Here is a 24,031-nt window from a genome sequence, read left to right on the forward strand (position 1 = left end):
AATTATTTAAATATAAAAGGCTTTTAAAACCATAATTTAAGGCAAAAGTACATGTAATTATCCTTAATCCCTAATGGTAATCTACTGTTTTTATATTAATTGCTGACTTGTATTATTGGTTTTGCTTTCTTGTCCCAGTAATGCGGGCAATGTGCCCTTCTCTAGATGTGGTGCTCGCCTATCAGTTAAGTCTTTCCTATCATTTTAACATCTAACATCTAATGGTATGTTGCTGCCACCTACTGCCATATGTTTAAATAGTTTACCACATATGTACTTGACTGGCAGGCATTTTACTCTTTATCCTCTACTTTATCCTACCCTTGTCTTGATCCTGGGAGATTTTCCCAATTATCATTTTTTACTTTTAGTGAGAGGAGAGGATTCAAATCTCCTACTTCAGCAAAACTTGCCTTTCATCTCATCCTCATGGCAGGAAAACCATATAAACTCGTAACACCCATGGATTTTCTCTGAGCTTCTGGTTTTACATCCAGAAAATAATGTTCTTCTTATCTTGCCTTTAAGGGCAAATTGTTTACCAACACTGAAATCAGATTCACCAAAGCATAAGATCCATGAAAGGTCCAGCCTTGGAATAATCCAGCTGCATTGCCTCTGAAATTGCCTGGTACACATAAGGCACTCATTCAATGCACAAATGTATCCTTGTTCTGCCACTAACGTCATCCTGTGATCTCCCTTTTGTCCTTCTAGGGCTAGGTTGTCCTTTCTATTCACAGAGGAAAATCGCGCCTACTTCACAGGGAGAGTGATTTGCAAAGAAAAAAAAGATGGTAAAAGCAAGTTATTTATAGAATTACTGCATCGAGGGTGTAATGCCCCCATGTGTTTATGTAGTCTTTTCATTCTGCACCTCTTCTGGGAAAGCATAATTAATAGCAGCTTTTCATATTAAATTTAGGTCATCTGATAAAAGCATTTCCTTCTCTCTCTCAATTCTGATGTATTATTTATCATTAGCTCTAGTGTACATCTTACTAAATAATTCACAGCCTATCACACCAAGTATCTCTTATACATCACCTTGAAATGCTGCCTTTTCATGCCTTACCTTCTTGCAATTCACTGCCATTTTCCAAAGGCTTTTCTAACTCTTTGTCTGCTGTAGAGGCTATGCTTTTTGATGATGAAATATCTGGAGTATGAAATCTGTAGTATTCACCTAATCTCCCATGAGAAAGCTAGTGGTTAGTATATTTGTCACATCAAACATTAGAAAATCCACAAATGTTTGATTTCTTACCAGATTTATAACACATCTCCTTTATTGCTCTTTTTTCTTCAATTTCTTCAGGAGTCTTTGTCCATAAACTAGATGCATCTATAGGATATATGTACATGTTTTTTAATTAAATTGTCCCAAAGCCAAATGGTATGAAAATATACAAATCAGAATTAAGAATCCCAAATATTGCTCTCACAGGTGGGACTTTTTGAAATTTTTAAAATCAGTAATTTGCATACTAGTAAATGTCTCAAATTGCCATACTTCACATATTAGAAAAATCAGTGTAAGCAACTGTCCCTATTTAAATGAGGTCTATCTCCCAGCCATCATACAACAAAAACTCTCCAATCCAAATGATCATATATAGATATAGAACAAATTAGAACATAACGAATTAAATATACTTAATAAAATTGAAGCTATTTTCTTACCAAATTCTGCCCTATTTATTACATTATAAACCTCTAACAGTTAAAAAATAAATTAAAAAACATGATAGGGTTTTGAATGTTCATTGTAAATCTGAGAAAAGCCTTACTAACCATTTTGTTCATCTCCTTCCTCCTCTTCTTCCTCAAAGTTAGTTTTTAAAACTAAAGGATGATGAATGGGTCGTGATATATTCTCCTGAGGTTTCAGGGGTTCCTGACTCTGGGTCAGGGGTGGAATTCCTTCCTGAGTTTCTTTCTGTGGTGTGATATCTACAGAGAAAATACAAAATTTCTGTCCTTTTAAGATCTATATTATATACATGTCTAATGATCAACAGTTACCTCCTGATTTATTATGCATTTTGTTAAGAGGTATCTCGTCTTATTTCTGGAAAGGTTATCAAACTAAAAAAGATCAATATTTTGCCTGTAAAGTGCAGAAAATATGTCAATTCATAGATTTTAGATAGGAATTATAACCATGACTTGGTATATCACACTTTTGGTATAAATGCATAGTAATCATAAGTATCACTGTATTCTTACACTATCTATGTGAATAAGAATAACTTAACTAATTACAACAAATTAATGAAAGCAGATTCAAATATGGTATAGCTTATAATGGCAGAGTATATACAGCAAAACAGAAATAATCCAATTGTTCTAGTTTTCGGTGGCTGCATGATTACTTGGAAGTGAGAAAGAGTGAAACTTTCACATTCCTCTATTGGCTACACATTGGTCAGACTGTCCAAAGTTCTAGGTCATATTTAAATGTTCTATAACCTTCAAAACTAACAAGCAATTACTAGAAAAAGCTAGTGAACATATGAATCTTCTTTCATCATCAATTCAACCCCCTTTGTTTTCTAAATGAGTAGTTATCAAATTTGGCTAATTACCAGAATCAACTAAAGAAATTATTCAAAACATCTTTTAAGTCTCTGCTTTCTGAACTTCTGATTTAGCAGGTCTAGATCAAAGCCTGGAAATCTAATTTTATTTTTTAAAAGTCTCGGGTAATTATGAAATCAGCCAAATATGGAAACCACTGCCCCAAATGAATGATCATCTAACTAGGGTTCTAGATTATAGAAAGTCTTTAGGTGGGTATGCCATATCCCAATTATTTGAAAGCAAGGAATACAATTCCAGATCCTCAATTTCCATATTTATCTTTCCCCTAAAGTTGGTTTGCCTAAGAACAGGCTTAAGTTCACAATATCCTTTCCTCCACTGTACAAGATAAAGACCTACCCTTCACTCATGCCAGAATTTACATGCTCAAAAGAGAAATCCTCCGTTAGTGATAAACCAAACTACCATAAACCCATAGGACTTTCTCCATTACCTTAATTTATATACATTTCTACTAGGAGAAAATCATGATGTGGTAGGCAAAATAATACCCCCCCCAAGATGTCCATGTCCTAATCCCTAGACCTTGTGTATGTATTAAGTTATATGAGAAAGAGGTATTGAGGCTGCAGGTAGAATTAAGACATAATCAGGTGACCTTAAAATTGGCAGATTTTTTGCCCTGAATTATCCAGGTGGGCTCAAAGTAATCAAAAGGATCTTTACAAATGGAAGAGAGATGCAGAGAAAGAGAGCCAGGAAAAGAGATGTGACAATGGAAACTATGTCAAGTGATGCAGTGTCAGAAGGACTTGACTTTCATCGAAGATGGAAGAAGGAGGACATGAACCATGGAATACAGGAGGCCTATAGAAACTGGAAAAGGCAAGGAAAGAGGTTCTCTCCCAGAGTCTTTAGAAGAAAAATGCTTCCCTGGAGACAGCTTAATTTTAATCAGAAAGTCTTCGTGGAATTTCTAGAGTATAGATCTACAAGATATCAAATGGGTTGTTAAAGCCACTTGGTTGATGGTAATTTGTTACAGCAGTAACAGAAAATGAATACACAAAGTATTAGAAAAAGTGCTACTAGTGTCCATTTTGGAACATTATAAATTCAAATGCATGGTAGAGTATGGCAGCAGTTAAGAATTTTTGTTGAAAAATTCTGCCTCTCCCATTTCTGGACTAATGTTATATAATACATAACTCTTGAAGGGAAAGTCTCTTGACATCAATGGAAGGAAAGCACTGGTAAAAACTCTGAAGGAAAAACATGGCTTTAAATAAAGCTTTTTAGCTATTCTCAATATATATTCCCAAGACTTGTCATTAGCTGCAAAGAAAAGCTTCACTGAACATTCTAAACAGTAAATTTTAGAGCCACATTTTTAGAAGTTTCATTGAGATCTAATTCATATACCATACAAGTCACCAATATAAATATACAGTTCAATAGTTTTTAGTATATTTACAGAGTTGTGCAACCATTGCCCTAATTTTAGGACATCACTCCAAAGAAGAAACCTATTCCCATTAGCAGTTACTCTTCATGTCTTTCAAACACCCATACCTCTACACAAGCACTGACATACCTTGTTTCTATGAATTTGCCTATTCTACATATTTCATGTGAGTGGAATCATACAATATGTGGTCTTTTGTACATGACGTCTTCCACTTACCATAGTGTTTTCAAGGTTTAGTCATGCTGTCACCTGTAATAATACTGTATTCCTTTTTTATACAAATAATATTCCACTGTAGACATATACCACAATTTACCCATTCATCTGAAGGTGGATACATGGGTTATTTCCACTGCTTTGGCTGTTATAATGTAGGTATGAACATTTGTGTACAAGTTTTCATGTGGACATATGTTTTCACATCTCTTGGATATACACCTAGAAGTGGAATCACTGGGAAACATGCTGACTCTGTTTAATATTTTGAGTAGCTGCCAGAATGTTTTCCAAAACAATTGTACCATTTTACATGCCTTCCTGCAATGTATGAAGATTCCAAATTCTTCACATCCTTGTTAACACTCTATGTTTTTAAAATTTTTTTTTCAACGTTTATTTATTTTTGGGACAGAGAGAGACAGAGCATGAACGGGGGAGGGGCAGAGAGAGAGGGAGACACAGAATCAGAAACAGGCTCCAGGCTCCGAGCCATCAGCCCAGAGCCTGATGCGGGGCTCGAACTCACGGACCGCGAGATCGTGACCTGGCTGAAGTCGGACGCCTAACCGACTGCGCCACCCAGGCGCCCCAACACTATATGTTTTTGATTAAACCATCTTGATGGGTATGAAGTGGTAGCTCATTGTGGTTTCAATTTACGTTTATCTAATGGTTGATGATACATGATGAACATCTTTCATGAGTTTATTGGCCGTTTGTAAATCTCTGAGAAATGTCTTCAGATTCCTTGCCCATATTTTTCATAGGATTATGTTTATATTATTGGGTTACAAGAGTTCTTTATATACTCTGGATACAAGCCCCTTGTCAGATATAGGATTTGCAGATATTTCTCCCATGCTGTGGGTTGTCTTATCATTTTCTTCATGGTATTCTTTGAAACACAAAAGTTTCTAATTTTGATAAAATCTAATCCGTTTCTCATTTGGTTTCTTGCCCTTCTGGTGTCTCTCAGAAGGCTTTGCATAACCTAAGGTTCCTTATAAGAGTTTTATAACATTAGCTCTTTAGGTTTTTTTTTTATCTATTTTGAGTTAATTTGTTTGTGTAAGGTGTGAGGAAGAAGTACAAAATAACTTTATGTGGCTGTCCAGTTGCCCTAACACCCTTTGTTGAAAATACTCTTTCTCCCCATTGAATGATCTATGTATCCTTGTCAAAAACCAATTGACCCTAGGTTGATTGATATAAAGGTTTATTTCTGGTCTCTCAGTTCTATCCCATTGATCTATATCTATATACCTATTTTTATGCCAGTATCAGGTGGTTTTGGTTACTATAGCTTTGAAATAATGTCTAGATTTTGAAATTATTAACACTGAGCTCTATAGCTTTGTTCTTCATTTTCAAGATTTTTTTTTGCTATCTTGGTCCTTTGAATTTCCATATACATTTTAGAATCAGCTTGTCAATTCTTCAAAGTCATTCGGGATTTTGACAAGGGTGACATTGAAACTATAGATCAATTTGAGAAGAATTACTATGATAACAACATAGCCAATGTATGAACATGAGCTATTCTTTCTATTTTTTTAAAGTTTCTTTAATTTCTTGCAACAATATTTTATAGTTTTGAGTGTAATATTTGTACTTCTTGTGCTAAATTAATTCCTAAATATTTTATTCTTTTTGATGCTATTATGTGTAATTGCTTTTTTCCTTTAATTTTTTCCTTTAATTTTCCTTTAATTATGTGTTCTTTGCTAATAAATAGAAATCTAACCAATTATCATATATTAGTCTTTTACCCTGTAACCTTGGTGAATTTATTAGTTCTAATAGTTTTTTAATGATTTCTAGAATTTTTAAAATAAAAGATAATGCCATATGTATAGAGATGATTTCATTTCTTTTTTTCCCAAGCTAATTGCCTTTTATTTGTTACCATTGCCCAATTCCTCTGGCTTGAATACAAGTGACAAGGATGAACATCCTTGGCTTAAATGTAAGTGCCAAGAATGAACGTGATTGTTCTTGATCTTAGGGGAAATGCTTTCAGTCTTTCACCATTAAGTATGATGTTAGTTGGAGATTTTTCATATATCCTTTAGCAAGTTGAGTAAGTACCCGTCTATTCCTAGTTTGGCTAGTGTTTCATTTCTTTATTTTTTAGTCACAAAAGAGTTTTGGGTTTTTTTAAATGCACTTTCTTCATTATGATCATGTTTTTTCCTCTTTATTCTATCAATGTGGTGTATTACAGTAATTGATTTTTAAAAGTTAAACCAACCTTGAACTTCTGGGATGAATCTCATTTGGTCATGGAATATAATCCTTTTTTAAATGTTGGTGGATTTCATTTTCTATAATTTTATTAAATATTTTTGTGTCTCTATTCACCAGGAACATTGGTCTGTAATTTACCTGTGATGTCTTAGTCTGGTTTTAAAATCAGAGTAAATACCAGCCTCATAAAATGAGTTGGAAAATACTCCCCCATCTTCTATATTTTAGGAAGAGTGTGAAGAGTTGGTTATTAATTTTTCTTCAATTTTTTGGTATAATTCAATAGTAAAGCCATATGAACCTGAGTTTTTATTTGTAGGAAGATTTTTAAGTGCTTATTCCATCTCCTTATTATAGGTCTGTTCAGATTTCAAATTTTTATTTTCTGGAGTCAGTTTTGGTAGTTTGTATCTTCCTAGAAAGTTGTCCATTTCATTAGTTGTAAAATAATATTTGTTCATAGTATTCCCTTCTAATCTTTATTATTTCTGTAAGATTGGTAGTATGTCCCCTCTTTCATTTCAGTCTTTAGTCATTTCAGTCTTACTTTTTTTTTTTTTTCTTGGTTAGTCTAGCTAGAGTTTCAATTTCCTTGATCTTATCACTGCTTTCATTGATGTTCTCTGTCAGTTTTTACTCTCTATTTCATTATTTCTGCTTTACTCTGTATTATTTTCTTCCTTCTGTTTGCTTTAGGTTTACTTTGCTCCTTTTTCCAGAGTCTTAAAATGTAAAATCAAGTTATTAATTTGAGATCATATTTTCCTTTTTTTACTAAAATTTTTATATTTATTTTTGAGAAAGAGAGAGTGCACACACAAGTAGGGGAGTGGCAGAGAGAAAATAGAATGTGAAGCAGGCTCAGGCTCTGCATTATCAGTGCAGGGCCTCACGCAGGACTCAGACTCACTAACCATGAGATCATGACCTGAACCAATGTTGGACACTCAACCAACTGAGCCACCCAGGCACCCCTGAGATCATATTGTTAAATGTAGGCATTACAACTGTAACATTTCTTCTAAGTACTGCTTTAGGTGCATCTCGTGAATTTTAGTATGCTGTTTCTTCATTTTCATTCATTTCAAAGCATTGGCTAATTTTCCTTGTAATTCTCTTATAATTTTCCATGTAATTTCTTGGTTGTTTGCAGGTGTGTTAATTTCTACATATTTGTGAGTTTACCATTATTTTTTTTCTCCTATTAATTTCTAATTTCATTGTTTGGAGAACAGACATTGTATGATTTCTACAATTTCAAATTTATTGAGCTTTGTTTTATGGCCTAATATATACTTTATCCTGGAGATTGTTCCATTTGCATTTGAGAAATATATGTATTCTGCTATTGTTGCAAAGAATGTTCTAAAGATATATTCAGTTGTGTTGTTTTATAGTTGTTCAAGTCTTCTATTTCCTTGTTGTTTATAATTGTTTGCATAGTACATCTTTTTCATCCTCTCACTTTCAACTTGAGTTTTTGAACCTAAAATGTGTCTCCTGTAGATAACATATAGTTGAATATTTATTTTTAATCTGACAGTGTCTGCTGTTTTTCTGTATTTTTACCCAATCATATTCAATGCTATTAATGATATATTGGATATTTATCTGTCATTTTACTTCCTGTTTGCTTTTTTATTCCTCTCTTCCTCCACTGCTTTCTTTTGCAGTGAGTGAATATTTTTTAGTGAAATATTTTGATTATTTTTATGAGTTTTCCCTATTTTTAAAGGTATCTTCTTGGGAGTTGCTCTAGAGCTTACCATATACTTCCTAACTTACCATAATCACCTGTGTATAAATCACAGATTTATATTATTTAATTTCAGCTAAAACTAATAAGGTTATTCCTATATAGCTCTATTCCTTTTTCCCCCTTCCCAATTTGTGCTATTGTTGTTATATTACATCTATATGTGTTACAAACCCAAAAATACATTGTTATAATTATTTACTTTGCTTAAATTTGTATCTTTTAAAAGGTTTTTTATTTGTTATTTATTTTTGAGGAAGACAGAGAGTTCAATCAGGAGAGGGACAGAGGGAGAGGGAGAATCCCAGGCTAACAGCACAGAGCCTGATGTCGGGCTTGAACTCATGAAACTGGTGAGATCATGACCTGAGCCAAAATCAAGAATCAGATGCTCAACTGACTGAGCTACCCAGGGACCCCTAAGTTGGTATCTTTTAAAGGAGCTTCAAGGAAAAGGAAGAGAAAATATATATCTATAGGATTTGTCATATTAACTTTTTTATTTCTCATTTCTTTTTTATATAATTTTTTTAATGTTTATTTTTTTGAGGGAGAGTGTGTGCAAGCAGGGGAGGGTCAGAGAGAGGGGGAGAAATACAGAATCCCAAACAGGCTCCATGCTGTCAGCACGCAGCCTGATGCAGGGCTCAAACTCATGAATCATGAGCTTAAGAGTTGAACATTTAACCAATTCAGCCACCCAGGTGCCCCTTATTTATAATTTCTGATTCTCTTCATTTATTTCTATGTATTTGAGTTACCACCTGGTATCATTTCCATACTATTAAATAGATTTTCTCCCACCTGCCTCCGTTATGCTCTTATTGACAAATATATTACATTTCTAAATGTTATGGGCTCAAAAATACAATTATATACATATGCATATATATTTTTTCTTCTTTTAGTACTTTGTGTCCTTCTACTGCCTTATGGACTACAGTGTGTCTGAATCTTACTGAGGTTATTTTACATGTGACAAATTATGTTTACTTTGTTGTTTTCAAAAATTTTGTTTTTGTTTTTGACATTTAACATTTTAACTGCAGTGTGTCTGGATGCAGATATCCTTGGGTTTATTCTATTTAGAATTTGTTGAGCTTCTTGAATATGTAGATTAATATTTCTCATTAAATTTGAGGAGTTTTCAACCATTATTTCTGTTTTCTCTCTCTTTTTCAGACTGTATAATCTCTTTAAGTTTCCTTATTGTTCTGTCAGCTAAAATATGTTGAGCCCTTCTAATATTTTTTTTTCATTTCAATTGTTATACTATGCAACTCTAGAATTTCAATTTCATTTCTATTCATAGTTTGCATCTATTTATTGATATTCTCTATTGAGACATTATCATTATACCTACCTTAATATCTTTAAGCACAATATCTATTTTCCGTAGAATTTTGAAAATATTATAACTGCTTAAATTATACCTACTAACTCTAACATCTTAGCCCTCTCAAGGCATTTTGTTGCCTACATTTTTTTCCTATGTGTGAGTTACACTTTCCTGCATCTTTCCATGTCTTTTACATTTTTTATAGTTTTCTTAAAACTGGACAGTTTGGACAATATATTGTAGCAACTCTGGATCTTGATTTCTCAACCCTAGCCCAAGGGTTTGTTGTTGTTTGATTTTTAATATTTTAGTGATTCGGTCAAACTATTTTAGCAAAACCTATTTTCTCCCACTCTATATAGCCCCTGATGTCACTCCTCAGAGGATGCAGCCTTGACATATCCACAGTGATCCGGGAATGACAATGGTTTTATCAGGACTCTGTTTGTCTCTTTCCTTGGTTTCTCTGTTAAGCTATCTACCTCTGTTGGTATCTCTGACAGCTGTCAGACTCCATTCCTTGCTGGTTGATTGCTCTATTATTTTCACTAGTGCACTCAGGCATAATCTGCTTCACCATTCGATTCACTTAAGTTCTGATCCCTTTGCAGAGGTAGTCTTTGAATTCAGTCTTTCAAGTTTGTTCCAATCCCAGGAGAGCTCTTCTTAACTCTTTCCTTGGTTGTCTTTGGTCAAATCTGGTTTACAGTTTAGCTTGTTGCTCTCATAGAGCTACCAGTCTCTTCATCATTTCTTACCCCCAAACTCGCCATTGTTTTCCAGAGTGTCATAATTATAAACTTTCCCATGCTCTGTTCTGTTCCAGATAAATTCAGATCTCTTTTGGAGAGCCTCAGAGCTCTCTGCTCTTACAGCCTACCTCTCCTGCCTAAGCAAAACCTTAGTGCCACTATTGGGAACAGGGACAGGCACTCACTTCTCTTGGAATGACACCCCTACTTTATAAGCAGGCACTAGGTAGGGGGATAGCCTCTGATATTTTTGGTTTGTCCCTTCTTGCAATTGGGTAATTTGGGGCTTCTTATTCTAAGCCTGCTACCTCTGTAATAGAACTGCCCCATGAGTGGGGCTGGATAGGAGAAGACCCAGAACTCTCAGCCTGAAAAATAGAGCTCTTTCAACATGAAGCTGTGAGTGAGGGAGTATGAGAAATGGTAGCAGCCTGCGCCTCCTAGGAAGATACCATAGTCCTCAGCAGGGAGCTGGAGGCAGAGTACCCCCTGTGTTCTTGGTAGAACCACCTGGTGTAGAACTTTTGCCACAGTGAACTGAGGAATGGAAAGAGGAGTGGGTGGTGATTTGAATACCAGACTTGCTGTTCTTACTGATGTTTAACAGATTTCTTGAATAAATAAACTCGCTATATGTCCTTAGGACAATTTCCAGACACTTTACTTTTTGTTTAATATAATTTTCATCAACTATTGTTGCCTTACTAGGGAGTAGATCCATGGAACCCTTTACGATGCATTTTTGAAAGTTACCTTAGAATCACAATTTTTTTTTAATTCAGGTGTAATTATTTACAGGGTTGCCAAATTACTCATGATATCTTAGATAAAACCAATGGGTAAAAAATATTTTGAAATGACTTTCTTCTGAGTGTTGTTCCATGAGGTAGTTAAGACCCATTTTATCAAATAATATTATGAATTGTTCTTATTAAAATCAGTCCTCACTTTATTTCAGCTTATAAAATATTAACTATCTCCTAATTCTCTTGGTAGAATTAGAATAACATGCTAGTGCTGGATATTGGCTTTTAGCTATATGCCTTTTTATTTCATAAACAGATGAGAATAATTTTGATCATTATCTCATTAATAGATAATTTTCCAATAAAAGTCTATTTTTATGTGCAATAATAATTTATCAACGTGTGCAATGTAATTATGCTGTTTACAAATTATGTATTAATAATAATTGTAATAATAACAACCCTAAAGAAATTTATTTTAAAAATGTGTTAATGATTATGAGGATCCATAGTGTAGAGACTTGCTGTCATAGAAAATAAAACAAAAATTTAGATTTCAATTTATATATACATTTTTATTATACTTAAATTTCATAGGTGCTCAATAAAACTCAAGCATACAAATATTAGATTTGGATAAAAATGTGAAGGAAGAAAATGAAAATAATAGTTTTAGGAGAAGGAAAGATTTTTTTTTAATTTTTGAAGAAATTTTTGAAGTATTTATCACCTTTTGAAAACTGTCAAATATAACACATATCCAGAACAGTGCACAAATCATAAAATGTGTAATGTAATAAACATCACAAAGCCAATGCTTAAGTCAAGAAATAACAGCCCCCTCTGTGTCCTCTCCAGTTCATATCACTTTCCTTCTCCATTACCCACACTAGGTATGTTCATCGTGATTTATAATAATCACTTTGTGATTTTTCTTATAGTTTCACTACTAAGTATGTATTTCTAAAAATAAAGTTTAATTTTATAAATGTTCCATTTTATCAATGGAATTCAAGAGTATGCACTCTTTTTTCTGTCTTCCCACCACTCAACATTATAACTGTGAGATGTATCCTTGCTTGAATATTTCTTTTATTAATTTTCATAACTGTATGGTATCCATTGAATGAATGTACCACAATCTCTTTATATATCCCACTATTATTGAACATTTATGTTATTTCTAGCCTTCAGGCATTACAAAAAAATACTGCCGTGAACATTCTTTTACATATATCTGGATGCACATGGGAATTAATATTTTTAGGATATATGCTCCGAAAGTGGAGTTACTTGGACTAAGTTATGTATAACTTTTCCTCGAGATCATTCTAGACTGTTTCCAAAGTGCTTGTTTCAGTTTATACTAACTACAGTGCCCAAGAATTCCCAGTGCTCTTTGTTTTACCAACAGTTGGTAGATTTAAAATTTTTTGCCAATACAATGAGTGTAACCTGATATCTCAAAGTGATTTCCTTTTTCATTTCCTTGATTACTAATAAATTGATCACATTTTCATTTGTTGGTTGACATTCGGATTTCCTATTTTTTTCAAAATCTTGTTTATGCTTTCTGCTAATTCTTCTACCACAGTGGTTCTCGGCTGGGGATGATTTTATTCCTTCCCCTAGGGAACATCTGGCAATGGCTGAGTGTACTTTTTGTTGGCATCTCATGGGTATGAGCCAAAAATGCTGCTAATCCCATAATGCATAGCATAGTCCCTACCCCCACGCCCCCAACCTCACCTCACCCCCACCACACCAAAGAACCATCTAGGCCAGAATGTCAATAATGCCTACAGAGAAACCTGTTCCATCAGGTTCTCTGTCTTGATTTTTCTTCAAACAATTGAGTTAAAGTCTTTTATTGAAGTCATGTAACAACATATGCTGCACATATTTTCTCCCATTCTATGGCTTATCTTTTCATTCTTTTATGGTGTTTTTGGTGAATACAGATTTTAATTTTAATGCATCCAAATTTATTCATCATTTCTTTAATAGCTAATACTTTCTGTGTGTTTATTACTTTCTGAAACCTTTAAAGATTGGCCTTTTACATTTTGGTCTATAATTTACCTAGAGTTAATTTTTATGTATGGTGTCAGAGTAGTCCACCCTTAAGTCATTAACTGAAAAGATCATCCTTTACCCATTGATCAGCCATGCCACCTGTTACAAATCAAGTATCCATCTCTGCAGGGATCTCCAGCTTCTTATTCTATCCCATTTGTCAGTTTGGTTAGCCCTTGGCTAATACAACACTAATTCTAATCTGTATCACTTTATAGGCCTTGAAATATGGTTGAACAAGGGCTATCATTTTGTTGTTCTTCAAGCAGTCTTCACTGTTCTTGGTCTCTTTGCAGTTCTACATAAATTTTAGGACTCGTTTGAATTTTGATTGAGATTATTGTTCTTATATTTTTAAAGTATATGATGAGTATCAAATCATATGGCAATTCAAATGTCATCTGATGTATTTACAAGAGTATATCGATTTTCATTTTTTTTTTAATCGAATATGAAGTTTTTTATTTTTTTTTCAACGTTTATTTATTTTTGGGACAGAGAGAGACAGAGCATGAACGGGGGAGGGGCAGAGAGAGAGGGAGACACAGAATCAGAAACAGGCTCCAGGCTCCGAGCCATCAGCCCAGAGCCCGACGCGGGGCTCGAACTCACGGACCGCGAGATCGTGACCTGGCTGAAGTCGGACGCTTAACCGACTGCGCCACCCAGGCGCCCCTCGATTTTCATTTTTAAATGTCAGTATTGATAAAATGTTGGAACTTTTGCAACTATTTAAATTTATGATGAGTTTAATCAAAATGTTTTAAGGAATAGTTCATCAAAATAAAGACCAATGTTCATGATAACCTTGCCATTGAGTGTATTAAAACATACATCAGAAGGAGAAAGTTACAGTATAGGAAAAACAGCAATTTTGGTGACAAGAAACTACCCAGTTAAATTATGGAATAAAATAATTCAGGTGAATTAGTTGGTAATCAAGTAATGCAAAAACAAAAAAATTCCATTTAGACAGTTAAATTTTCCCTCTTTATAGTGGTTAAAACAATGGTGTACTAACAGTTTTGATACATATTAGTATATCTTTGTTGTTTTACAGTAACTTTCCCATGGGATTTGCATTTTAAAGAAGTACTGTAATGTACTTTCCATGAATTTACACAAATAGATCATTTTCATCACCTTGATTTTTCTACCTATAGCATGGTTTCATACTACTAAAATCAATTTTGGTGTGATCAGATCGATTTCATCTAACTCTTTGGAAAAAGACATACTTTTTTTATATCATGTAGTAACATCACTGTTTTTGTAGTCACTCCTTCCCTCATTTTAAATTTTTTTTTTCAACGTTTATTTATTTTTGGGACAGAGAGAGGCAGAGCATGAACGGGGGAGGGGCAGAGAGAGAGGGAGACACAGAATCGGAAACAGGCTCCAGGCTCCGAGCCATCAGCCCAGAGCCCGACGCGGGGCTCGAACTCACGGACCGCGAGATCGTGACCTGGCTGAAGTTGGACGCTTAACCGACTGCGCCACCCAGGCGCCCCACTCCTTCCCTCATTTTAGGCAAAAGACGTTAGTTTTCCTTCAGGGAATCACCTTTTCCCCATCTTCAATTCCTTTAATTTGAGTGACAATGACATCCTAGACCCAAGGATTAGCTATTCCCTTGGCCTGAACAATTACCAGGGATGAATATGTTTCCCACATCATTAGATGAGGCTCAATGTTAAAGCTTTAACTTGAAAAAGATTTCTTCCTTCAGAGTTTACTTTGGAATGACAATGGTAATGATGACAATAATGAGTGTTTACTCATTGCCAGAGATTCTTCTGAACTATTAGGTATTAATTCATTAAATATCTAAACCAACCCCATGATATAGGTATTATTACTATCTCTACTATACAGATGAAGAAACTAGGCCACAGAGATATTAAGCTGCCCAAGGTTATGGTGGGAAGTATGTGGCAAAATGAGATTTTAATCCAGTCTGACTCAGGGTTCTCCGTCTTTGGGCTTCTGGGGGCAACTCTAGTATGCGGAGAATGGCAACAAGCCCAGAGCCAAGGGTTGGCAAAGGAAGCCCTAGATACATCTGGGTCTAAGTTCAGCTCTGTCCTTAATCTCTTCAGGTACAGGAGCCAATAATTTCCAGTTTTCCCTCAAATCTGATGAAGGTGGGTTTGTCTTTTTAAAATCAGTGGTGTACTGGAGTAGACTCAGATCAGCAAATGAGAACTGATTGTTATTTTGCAAGCTGATAGATGTTACATTGGTAACTTGAAATCATCGATGGTAAGAATATTTGCTCTATGGAAATAAGCAAATTCTGCCTTTTGTTTTGCTTTTGTTTTTATTTTTGGCAGAGTGGGGACAGGGAGGAGAATAAGTTTTTAAACATTTAACAGGACATCAGTGCTTTTCAACCAACAGAATCTCGTTTAGTATATATGATAGACCACTGTGTCATGGCCAGACATTTCAAAAATGAACAACTACTTTCTGTGCTTAATCTATTTTCAAAACAAATTCAATTCCTTTCACTCAGATGTCATGCATGCTGTCATCATAATGCAATATTCCCTGCTATAAATTCCTTCCATAACTAGAACACAAATACAAAGGCAAAACAGGTAGATTATAAGAATCTTTTGCTTGGATAATTCAGTTATTTTTAGACAAATAAGTTGTTTTTATTCATATTCTTTGGGAATTGGGTACTATCCTTCCCTTTTCTTGAAAGAGTAAAAAAGATGATTATTTTTTTGCATAACTCCCCGAGTAGAGGCTTTTCAATTTTTTTCTTTACTTTTCATAATTCTTTAGGAAAAACCTCATGGAATGATTTGATTAGGGCATTAGAAACATCTGTATAGTTTTTAAAATACATTGATTCATCTTCTTTGCAGTATTCTTGCCAAAAATGTTTAATCTAAATCTAAGTAGGATAAAACAAACAAACAAATTCCCATTTAAAATATATTCTGGGGGTGTCTGGGTGTCTCAGTCGGTTAAACGTCCAACTTCAGCTCAGGTCATGATCTCATGGTTGGTTCGTGAGTTCAAGCCCCACATGGGACTCTCTGCTCTCAGCACAGAGTCTGCTTTGGATCCTCTGTCTCCCTCTCTCTCTGCCCCTCCTTTGCTCGCACTCTCTCTCTCTGTCTTTCAAAAATAAATAAACATTTAAAAATTTTTAAACAAAAATAAATAAATAAATAAATAGATAGATAGATATTCTGCAAAGCAACCAGCCTGAACTCTTTAAAATGTCAAATGAAAGAAAAAAAAATCATGTAGATATTAAAAAGACATGACAACTAATTGCAATAAATGGTGCCTAATTGGATCCTGGATTGAAAAAAACAAAAACAACTATAAGGCTATACTATTCAACACATAGTCCTGGGAACCTGACAGCTTGTTAGAAATGCTGACCCAGGTCCCAGCCTAGACACACTGAATCAAACTGCAGTTTCATTAGATCTCCAAGTAATTGAATGGTTCTTAAAAAGGGGGATAAATAAGTATAGGTACATTATATGCATATAGGTAAATATTATACTTACATATATGTAAGTACAATAGAGGGAAAAGAGTAATTTGACAAAATGTTTATTTGTGTATCTGTTGAAGAGTACATGGATGGCTGTTCATGAACTATTTTGCAGCTTTTCTGTTGAAAATGTTTCAAGTGAAATGTTGGAGGAAAAACATACAGTGAAGGCTGGACTCAACACTTACCAGTTAATGGTGGTCTAGGTGGTGACTAGGAAATATTTTATTGTCATTGTTGGTTATTAATTTTTAAGCTCCTCCAGTAATTCTAAATTTTTTAAGTGTTTTATTTATTTTGAGAGAGGAGGGAGACACAGAGTGTGAGTGGCGGAGGAGCAGAGAAAGAGGGAGACACAGAATCTGAAGCAGACTCCAGGCTCTGAGCTGTCAGCACAGAGCCCAATGCAGGGTTTGAACCCAGGAACTGTGAGATCATGACCTGAGCTGAAGTCGGACACTTAACCAACTGAGCCACCCAGACGCCCCTAAACTCCCCCGGTAATTCTAATTGGGAGCTAGAGTTGAGGACCTCTGGATTAGGTGAACACCAGATGGGGTACCTTCACTTCTGGGCTTCAGATGATTAAAGGGAAGAAATTTCACTGATGTGTTGCCATAAATAAATGGAAAAAATAAACTTAGAGAAAGAGGAAACCTTATTTAATGGAAATATACATAACTCAGAAATGCTAGATGTAGTTCACTGTTTACTGTAAATTAAAAGAAAAAAAGGGAGTTTTCTATTAAAGTAAATGATCTTATTAGTTTTAAAAGGAACGCTACGGGGTAGGGAAGTGTAGGGTAGAATTAGCCTCTCAAAAGGATGAAGCCGGGTTAGAAGTCTTGTGGGTGAGTCCACTCAAATGACCAAAAGAACTGGAGCATTCTTGAAATGCCATCTCTGGTTTTCTTGTTGTTTTGTTTTTGTAAGACAGTCTTAGAGTCTAACAGAACCAGGTATCCTGCCTAAGATGTTTAGCTTTCCTAGGCCTCAGTTTCCTCATCTATAATGGGGATGTTGATAGTATCTATTTAGCAGGTTTTTGTGAAGAGGCATGCAAGGTGCCCAACATAGTGCTGCCACCAGAAATACTTAATTTTAGAAATTATGTGAAAGCACTGAATATGAGATTTTTCTGGTTTCTCGTCACCTGACTTCATTTTTTTTTAAATCATAATTAAAGTTTCAGTTTACATAATCCTAAAGAACAAATCGGTGGAGGGTCTCAAATGCAAAGGTAACTAACAAATGTTAGGCCTAGAAAACTCCTATTTGAGTACATGCCTTTATTTTGTTGCACTTTTACAAACACTTTGGACCAAAGATGAGAACATAAACAGTGTCCAGTCAGGATGAAGAGTCCCCATCCAACCACAATTGTTCCAGGCATCACCACTGTGTGGGTTAGGGCATTTACACTACCCATCCCCTCTTCCCAAAAGAGGAAAGAATGGAGTTGAACATGTTTCTTTTCTTCTTATAACCATTAACAACTGTTCCTCCCCTCAACCCACACACAAAATTAGTCTGTTTTGCCAAGTCAAATATTCAAGTCAAAGTGTTTATTAAACTATTTAAGAACCATATAAATTACAATGGTTTGCCAATGCTTAGAATAAAAAGGTCATGTACACATATAGAATAGGCTAGACTTTCTAATTTTTTTTTACATTTATTCATTTTTGAGAGACAGAGAGAGACAGAGCACAAGTGGGGGAGAGGCAGAGAGAGAGGGAGACACAGAATCCGAAGCAGGCTCCAGGCTCTGAATTGTCACACAGAGCCTGACGCTGGGCTTGTACTCACAAATTGCGAGATCATGACCAAACCAAAGTCAGACGCTAACCGACTGAGCCACCAAGGTGCCCCTAAGCTAGATTTTCTGAAGTGAGCTGATCTAAAGTTCATTTCAACTGGTCAGATAGTCAGCTGTCTAAGGCACTCTAAGACACTGACTTAGAAAAATAAGAATCAAATTATTCTATTCAATTATCTATCATAGAATAATGTGCATTTAGCCAAGGAGGTGGCAGGTGCTTCAGTGTTTTGAGCCACTGTGTTTTTGAGCAAATTATCCCTTAACTAAGAGAATTTCTTAAGGGGAAGGGTTTGTCTGAATACGCTCACCTCTGATGTATACCATGGAAGAAAGAGCACATACATACCATGCTTGCAAAGAAAATATAATATGTACTCAGAAATGCCTAGAAAATTCTTATAATTATAGCAAATATCAACTGAATTATGTTTTCTTAGCATTATGATTTAGTTTATTAGCTATTTGCTTTTAAATTTGAGGATGGTAACCAGAGGGATTAGACCTCTTTTTTAAATGTCTGGTTTAGCAACATTTAAATGAAGTCTCTTTCAAAAGAGTCCAAAACGTTTTTTAATTTGCTAGCAGGTTAAATTTTAAATTGCAAAAGACTAACTGGCAGTTTTATATTCTCAGACAAAATATGTAGAACTTTTGATAATTGCACTTAGTGCTTAAAGATATACAGTGGCAAATCACATATTGAAAAATTGCTTTTGGCAAGCAGCTCATTCTGGAAGAGCACAGCTGGTGACTCAGATAGCATGGCTGTGGCTCCAGCCCATGATGGGTCTCAATTTCTCAAGCAGAAGCCCTAGAAAGTTTTACAGTTTGCACATTTAATATCTAAATTTGGGGGGCACCAGGGTGGCTCAGTCGGTTAAGTGCCCAACTCTTGATTTTGGCTCAGGTCATGACCTCACAGTTCCTTAGATCAAGTGCCATGTGTGCTGGGCAAGGAGCCTGCTTAAGATTCTTTCTCTCCCTCCTCTCCCTCTGCCCCTCCCCTGCTTGCGCTAGCTTTCTCTCTCTCTCTCGCTCCTAAAAATAAATATCTAAATTTTCCCTTATTTTAACCTAAGAGACAACATTATACATAAACTCCACAGTGCTATGTGTGAGCAGATACTTACATTTTACTATAAAAAGTTGTCATAATCCCACCCTGAATTTATAATCATATGCCCTTACTGAAACATAAAAAGGTGGATTGTAATAAAGGTATAACCTTGTAAATTTGTGTAATGTAAGAAGATTATTGTCCTAGTTTGGTTAATGTGAACCTTGGTAGATCAGTGTCCTGGAAATACTGTAGGAAAGATTAGGTTTACAGAAAATCAAATTATTCTTATTGAGGAGTTGAAATATTTTTTAAATGAACAGATGATATGGTAGTTCAATACATAACTCAAACAAGTATGTTAATTCCTTAAATTTGTTAATTCAGTTCTGGAAATTAAATCTTCTTTCCTATAGAACAGAAATGTGTCTGGGCAGAGGGAAAATAGTTGCCTACTTAACACAAATCCATACTGCTCAGGACATCCTAGGGTGGAATTGGCAACTGTGTGAAGGGTAATATTATGTTCCTTCTTTAAGTGCTTGGGATTCATCGTGAACAAAATAAAGAGTCCTGCTGTTATGGAACTTTCACTCTATAGGGCAGAGTCAGACAAGAAACAATAGATGTAGTAAACAAGGAACTTCTACTGTATCTGAAACGTGTGTGTGTGTGTGTGTGTGTGTGTGTATCTCAAAAAGAATGGAGAGCAAGGCCAGGAATATTGGAAATGTGTAGGGAGGAAGTGATAAGGCTGACTACATTCCAAGAAGAGTGTTTAGATTAGACCTCATTAATAGGTCATTTTTGTGGAAAGCCTTGAAGAGGTAAAGGAATTAGCCATAAAGATATTAACAGAAGAGAATTTCATGCAAAGCCCCTAAAGCAGGGAAAAGCAAGGGAACTAGTGTGGTTGGAGAGAGTGAGCAAGTAAAAGAGTTATGTAAGATAAACTCAGAATCAACAGGCATCAAATCAACTAGGGTCATGTAAGCCTCTGTAAGGACTCTGCTTGTACTCTGAATTAAATGAAAAGCCACTGGAAGTATGACATCTGAGCGTATCACTCTGGCAACTGTGCTTAGAACAGACATAGAAGGACAAGAGTTGAAGAGTTAAGAGGCTGTTGCGATAATTCAGGCATCAGATGATGGTAGTGGCATGGCCCAGGGTGGGAGTAGCAGGAATGATGAGAAAAGGCAGACTCTGGATATATTAAGAAAGTAAACAGGATTTTTGTATGGATTGGATGTGAGATATGAGATTACCAAGGGAATAGACAGAAAAGAGAACTAAGGACTATCTCCTAGAACATTCCACATGTAAGAAGTTGAGGAAAAATCAACAAGGGAGAGTGAAAATAGAGCACTAGGTACACAAGCATTAGAAAAAAAATTTTTTTAAGTATAGCATCGCATCAAATATTGCTAATGGTTCAAGTTATGTAAAGACTGAGAATTGACCACTGGATTTAACAATTTGTATAACACTGGTGAAAGGGCTGAAAAGCCTTTTTAGGATTAAGAGACAATGGGAGGGGAGGATCTGATAACAGCAGGAATAGATAACCGTTTTGAGGAGAACTGCTACAAAGGGAAAGAAAAATATGGGGTTGTAGCTTGTGAGAGAATGAATCAAGAGAATGGAGTATTTTTTCTAATAATTAGAGAAATAAATATATACTTGTATGCTGATAGGAATGATCCAATAAAAATGAAAAAAAAATGATATAGAAGACAGAGGAAAGACTTGTTGCATCAGTGTTCTTGAGTAGACCAGAGTAGATAAGATGTAGTTAATAAATGGAAAGATAGCCTTTGGCTAGGTGTTCATCTTTGGTAAGAGTAGGGAAAAGGCAAGTACACATTCTAATAGATGAGTATAGTGATGGAAATCTGTGGAGGCTATCCTCATTACTTAAAGTTTCTCAGTTCAGTCAGATGTAAGGTCATCACCTAAGGTGGGTGGGGGGATAGGAGGTTTAAGGAAGGAGGAAGGTATGAAACGAAGGTCTAGGAGAATGTAGAAGAACTGGGGAAGTATTGTGTAGTATGACTGGCAGTCAGCATTAAGGTCTCATTTGAGGTCTGTGGTCATGAATTTAATTCAATAAGCACACCTACATATTTTACCAAAGCTATGTTCAGCTGTGATAGATTCAGGAACTGAGTAGGTGGCAAGTTGTGTTTATGGTTGCTAAGCAAGTACAGTGAAGGCAGAAAGTAGCAAGAGAGTAGAAGTTGTATGCAAGGGACAGATTACTAGATTGAGGTTCGAGAAGATATCTGGGGGGTAAGGGATTGTGAAAAGATGGTACAAACAATGAATTGAAGGTCCCAGTGGACTTGAAGCATTGTTTACCTCAAGATTCTGGAGGGACTGAAATAGAAAATAAGTCATAGGGTGAAATGCATGTAATCGAGATCATGGGGTACGTGGTGGTAATTAGCATTTGGTTATGACTAAGAGAGAGTGACTTAGATGGGGAAGAAAAGATCAGTGGAGGAATTGAGTTCAAGGAACTGAGAGGCTAGGGTGATGTACATATCATATTTTTATATATTGAAATCACCAAGAATTGACACAGGAGTACAATGTGAGGACAATGAGCCAGGAGTTCAGACTTCTGAAAAACAAGGAGAGACCTGGATGGATGTAAACAGAGGCAAAAAAAAAAAAAAAAAAAAAAAAAAAAAAAAACAAACCAGCAACACTGTTGGCTGTTAATAATCTGTTGGCATGAAATACAAGCTGGATGGCTTTAGGGAGAAGGGACAGAGAGCAATTTGAAGTTGGCAGTAAGGACCAAGGAAACCTTCTACCTCACCTCCAGGTCAAATGCTACTTGAGAGCTGGGAGAAAAAAACAGCCACCATTTGGCAAAGTGCTGCAGGAGAAGTAGGGTCTGGAGAAGAAAATTATGCTTACGTTAGATATGAAGATGAAAGGAAAGTTCAGAGAGGAAGTTGAGGAAGAATCCTGCTGATAATGGAAAGTTGGGGAGGCATGGATGCAAGGGACCAAATAAGGATAGACATGAGTCAATTGAGAGATGGGCTTTCTGGTATTCACTGATATTAAATAATAGAAAACATATATATTGGTCTCTATCCCCAGTTCCTGGAACAGAGCTCCTAAACTCCTTGTAATTTCATAAATAACAACAGTATGGGGGGAGCATCTTTTGTTCTAATATTTGGCGTTTGACCTTGCTTCCTGACATAGAACTCAAATCTCAGAAATTTCCTGGGTGATAGGAGAGTCCTTTGCTCTAAAGAGATGACTCTGGGTGGTTTCCTAATACCTTCAGGAAAGGGAGTTGTCACCAGAAAGGTCAAGCCATAATTAGAGGCTTAGAACTTTCAGCCCTCTCCTCCCCATCCTCTAGGAAGGGGAGAGGGGCTGGATATTGAGTTAATAATCATGTCTGCACAATAAAAGCCTCCACAAAAATTCCAAAAATATGGGATTAGAAGAGCTTCCAAATTGGTGAACACATCTGCATATGGACAGCACACCCCAATTCCACAAAAGAAGTTCCTGTGCTCTGGATCCTTCCAGACCTCACTCTATGTACTTCTTCATCTGACTGTTCATCTGTATCCTTTATGATTTCCTATAGTATAAAATAAACTGGTCAACACAAGTAATTAGCTCCCTGAGTTCTGTGAACTATTCTAGCAGATGATGGAAGCTGAGGAGGGAGATCATGGAAACCTCCAATTTGTAGCCCAGTTAGGAGTTTGAGTAGCCTGGGGATCTACTACTTTTGATTGACATCTGAAGTAGTTTTTTGGGTGGGGGAGTCTTTTGGGAGCCCTCAACCCATGGGCTCTGTGTTAACTCCTAGTAGTGTTAGAACTGAATTGTAGGACACCAGATGGTGGTGTAGAGTGTTGCTTGGAAAAAAATCATTGATGTGGGAAACATCCACAACATCTAAAGTGTTGTATGGTAGTGGTATGAGAGCAAATAATAAACACAGGAGTGTTTTTATTGTTCAAAAATAAACTCAGATAAATGGAAATAAAGGGCAGAATGAAATTGGTCCTGGTGAATTCAAAACAGATAAGGGTTGTGTGTGAGGGTGTGTGGAGAGTGTTATGGGTGTATGGGGCTCCCTCTTGTGCCTATAGAGGAAGGAGGTATGAGAAAGCAGGGTATTAGCAGCCTATGAAACTCACTTATCCCTCTTACAATGAAGGTATAATGCCTAGGCTTTGGTCCCAGTGCATGGATCTGGTCTTGATTCTATTGAGAGAGAGGAAAGCTTACTCTAAGAGTCAGACTCAGTCTTGATACCTGTTGAAGAAATTAAGACTTCCAAAAAAGCCAGAAGTTACCTTTAGCCACCAGATTCTATGTCTAAAAATTAGAGTAAAAAACATGTAATCCCTACAGAATTTAGCTCAGGGCATTTCTAACAATGAGGAGCCCAATAATTGTCAGTTGTACCCTTCTTTTGTACAGAGACACAGTCTG

The 24,031-nt window shown here is 35.8% G+C and overlaps 1 protein-coding gene across 2 annotated transcripts in view; it reads right to left on the reverse strand.

The window, feature by feature from the left end:
* CB4H12orf50 (chromosome B4 C12orf50 homolog) overlaps positions 1 to 24,031 on the reverse strand; it is a 36,821-nt gene that overhangs the window by 10,891 nt on the left and 1,899 nt on the right. For both annotated transcript variants that reach the window (XM_030323342.1, XM_030323343.1), the window contains exons 3-5: positions 1,795 to 1,953; positions 1,268 to 1,345; positions 1,076 to 1,186 (exon numbers count right to left, since the gene is read on the reverse strand). In XM_030323342.1, coding sequence (XP_030179202.1) covers positions 1,076 to 1,186; positions 1,268 to 1,345; positions 1,795 to 1,953 — 348 coding nt within the window. The remainder of the gene's footprint in view (positions 1 to 1,075; positions 1,187 to 1,267; positions 1,346 to 1,794; positions 1,954 to 24,031) is intronic.

The sequence above is a fragment of the Lynx canadensis genome, chromosome B4 (genome assembly GCF_007474595.2).
Source record: "Lynx canadensis isolate LIC74 chromosome B4, mLynCan4.pri.v2, whole genome shotgun sequence".
NCBI classification, from domain to species: Eukaryota; Metazoa; Chordata; class Mammalia; order Carnivora; family Felidae; genus Lynx; species Lynx canadensis.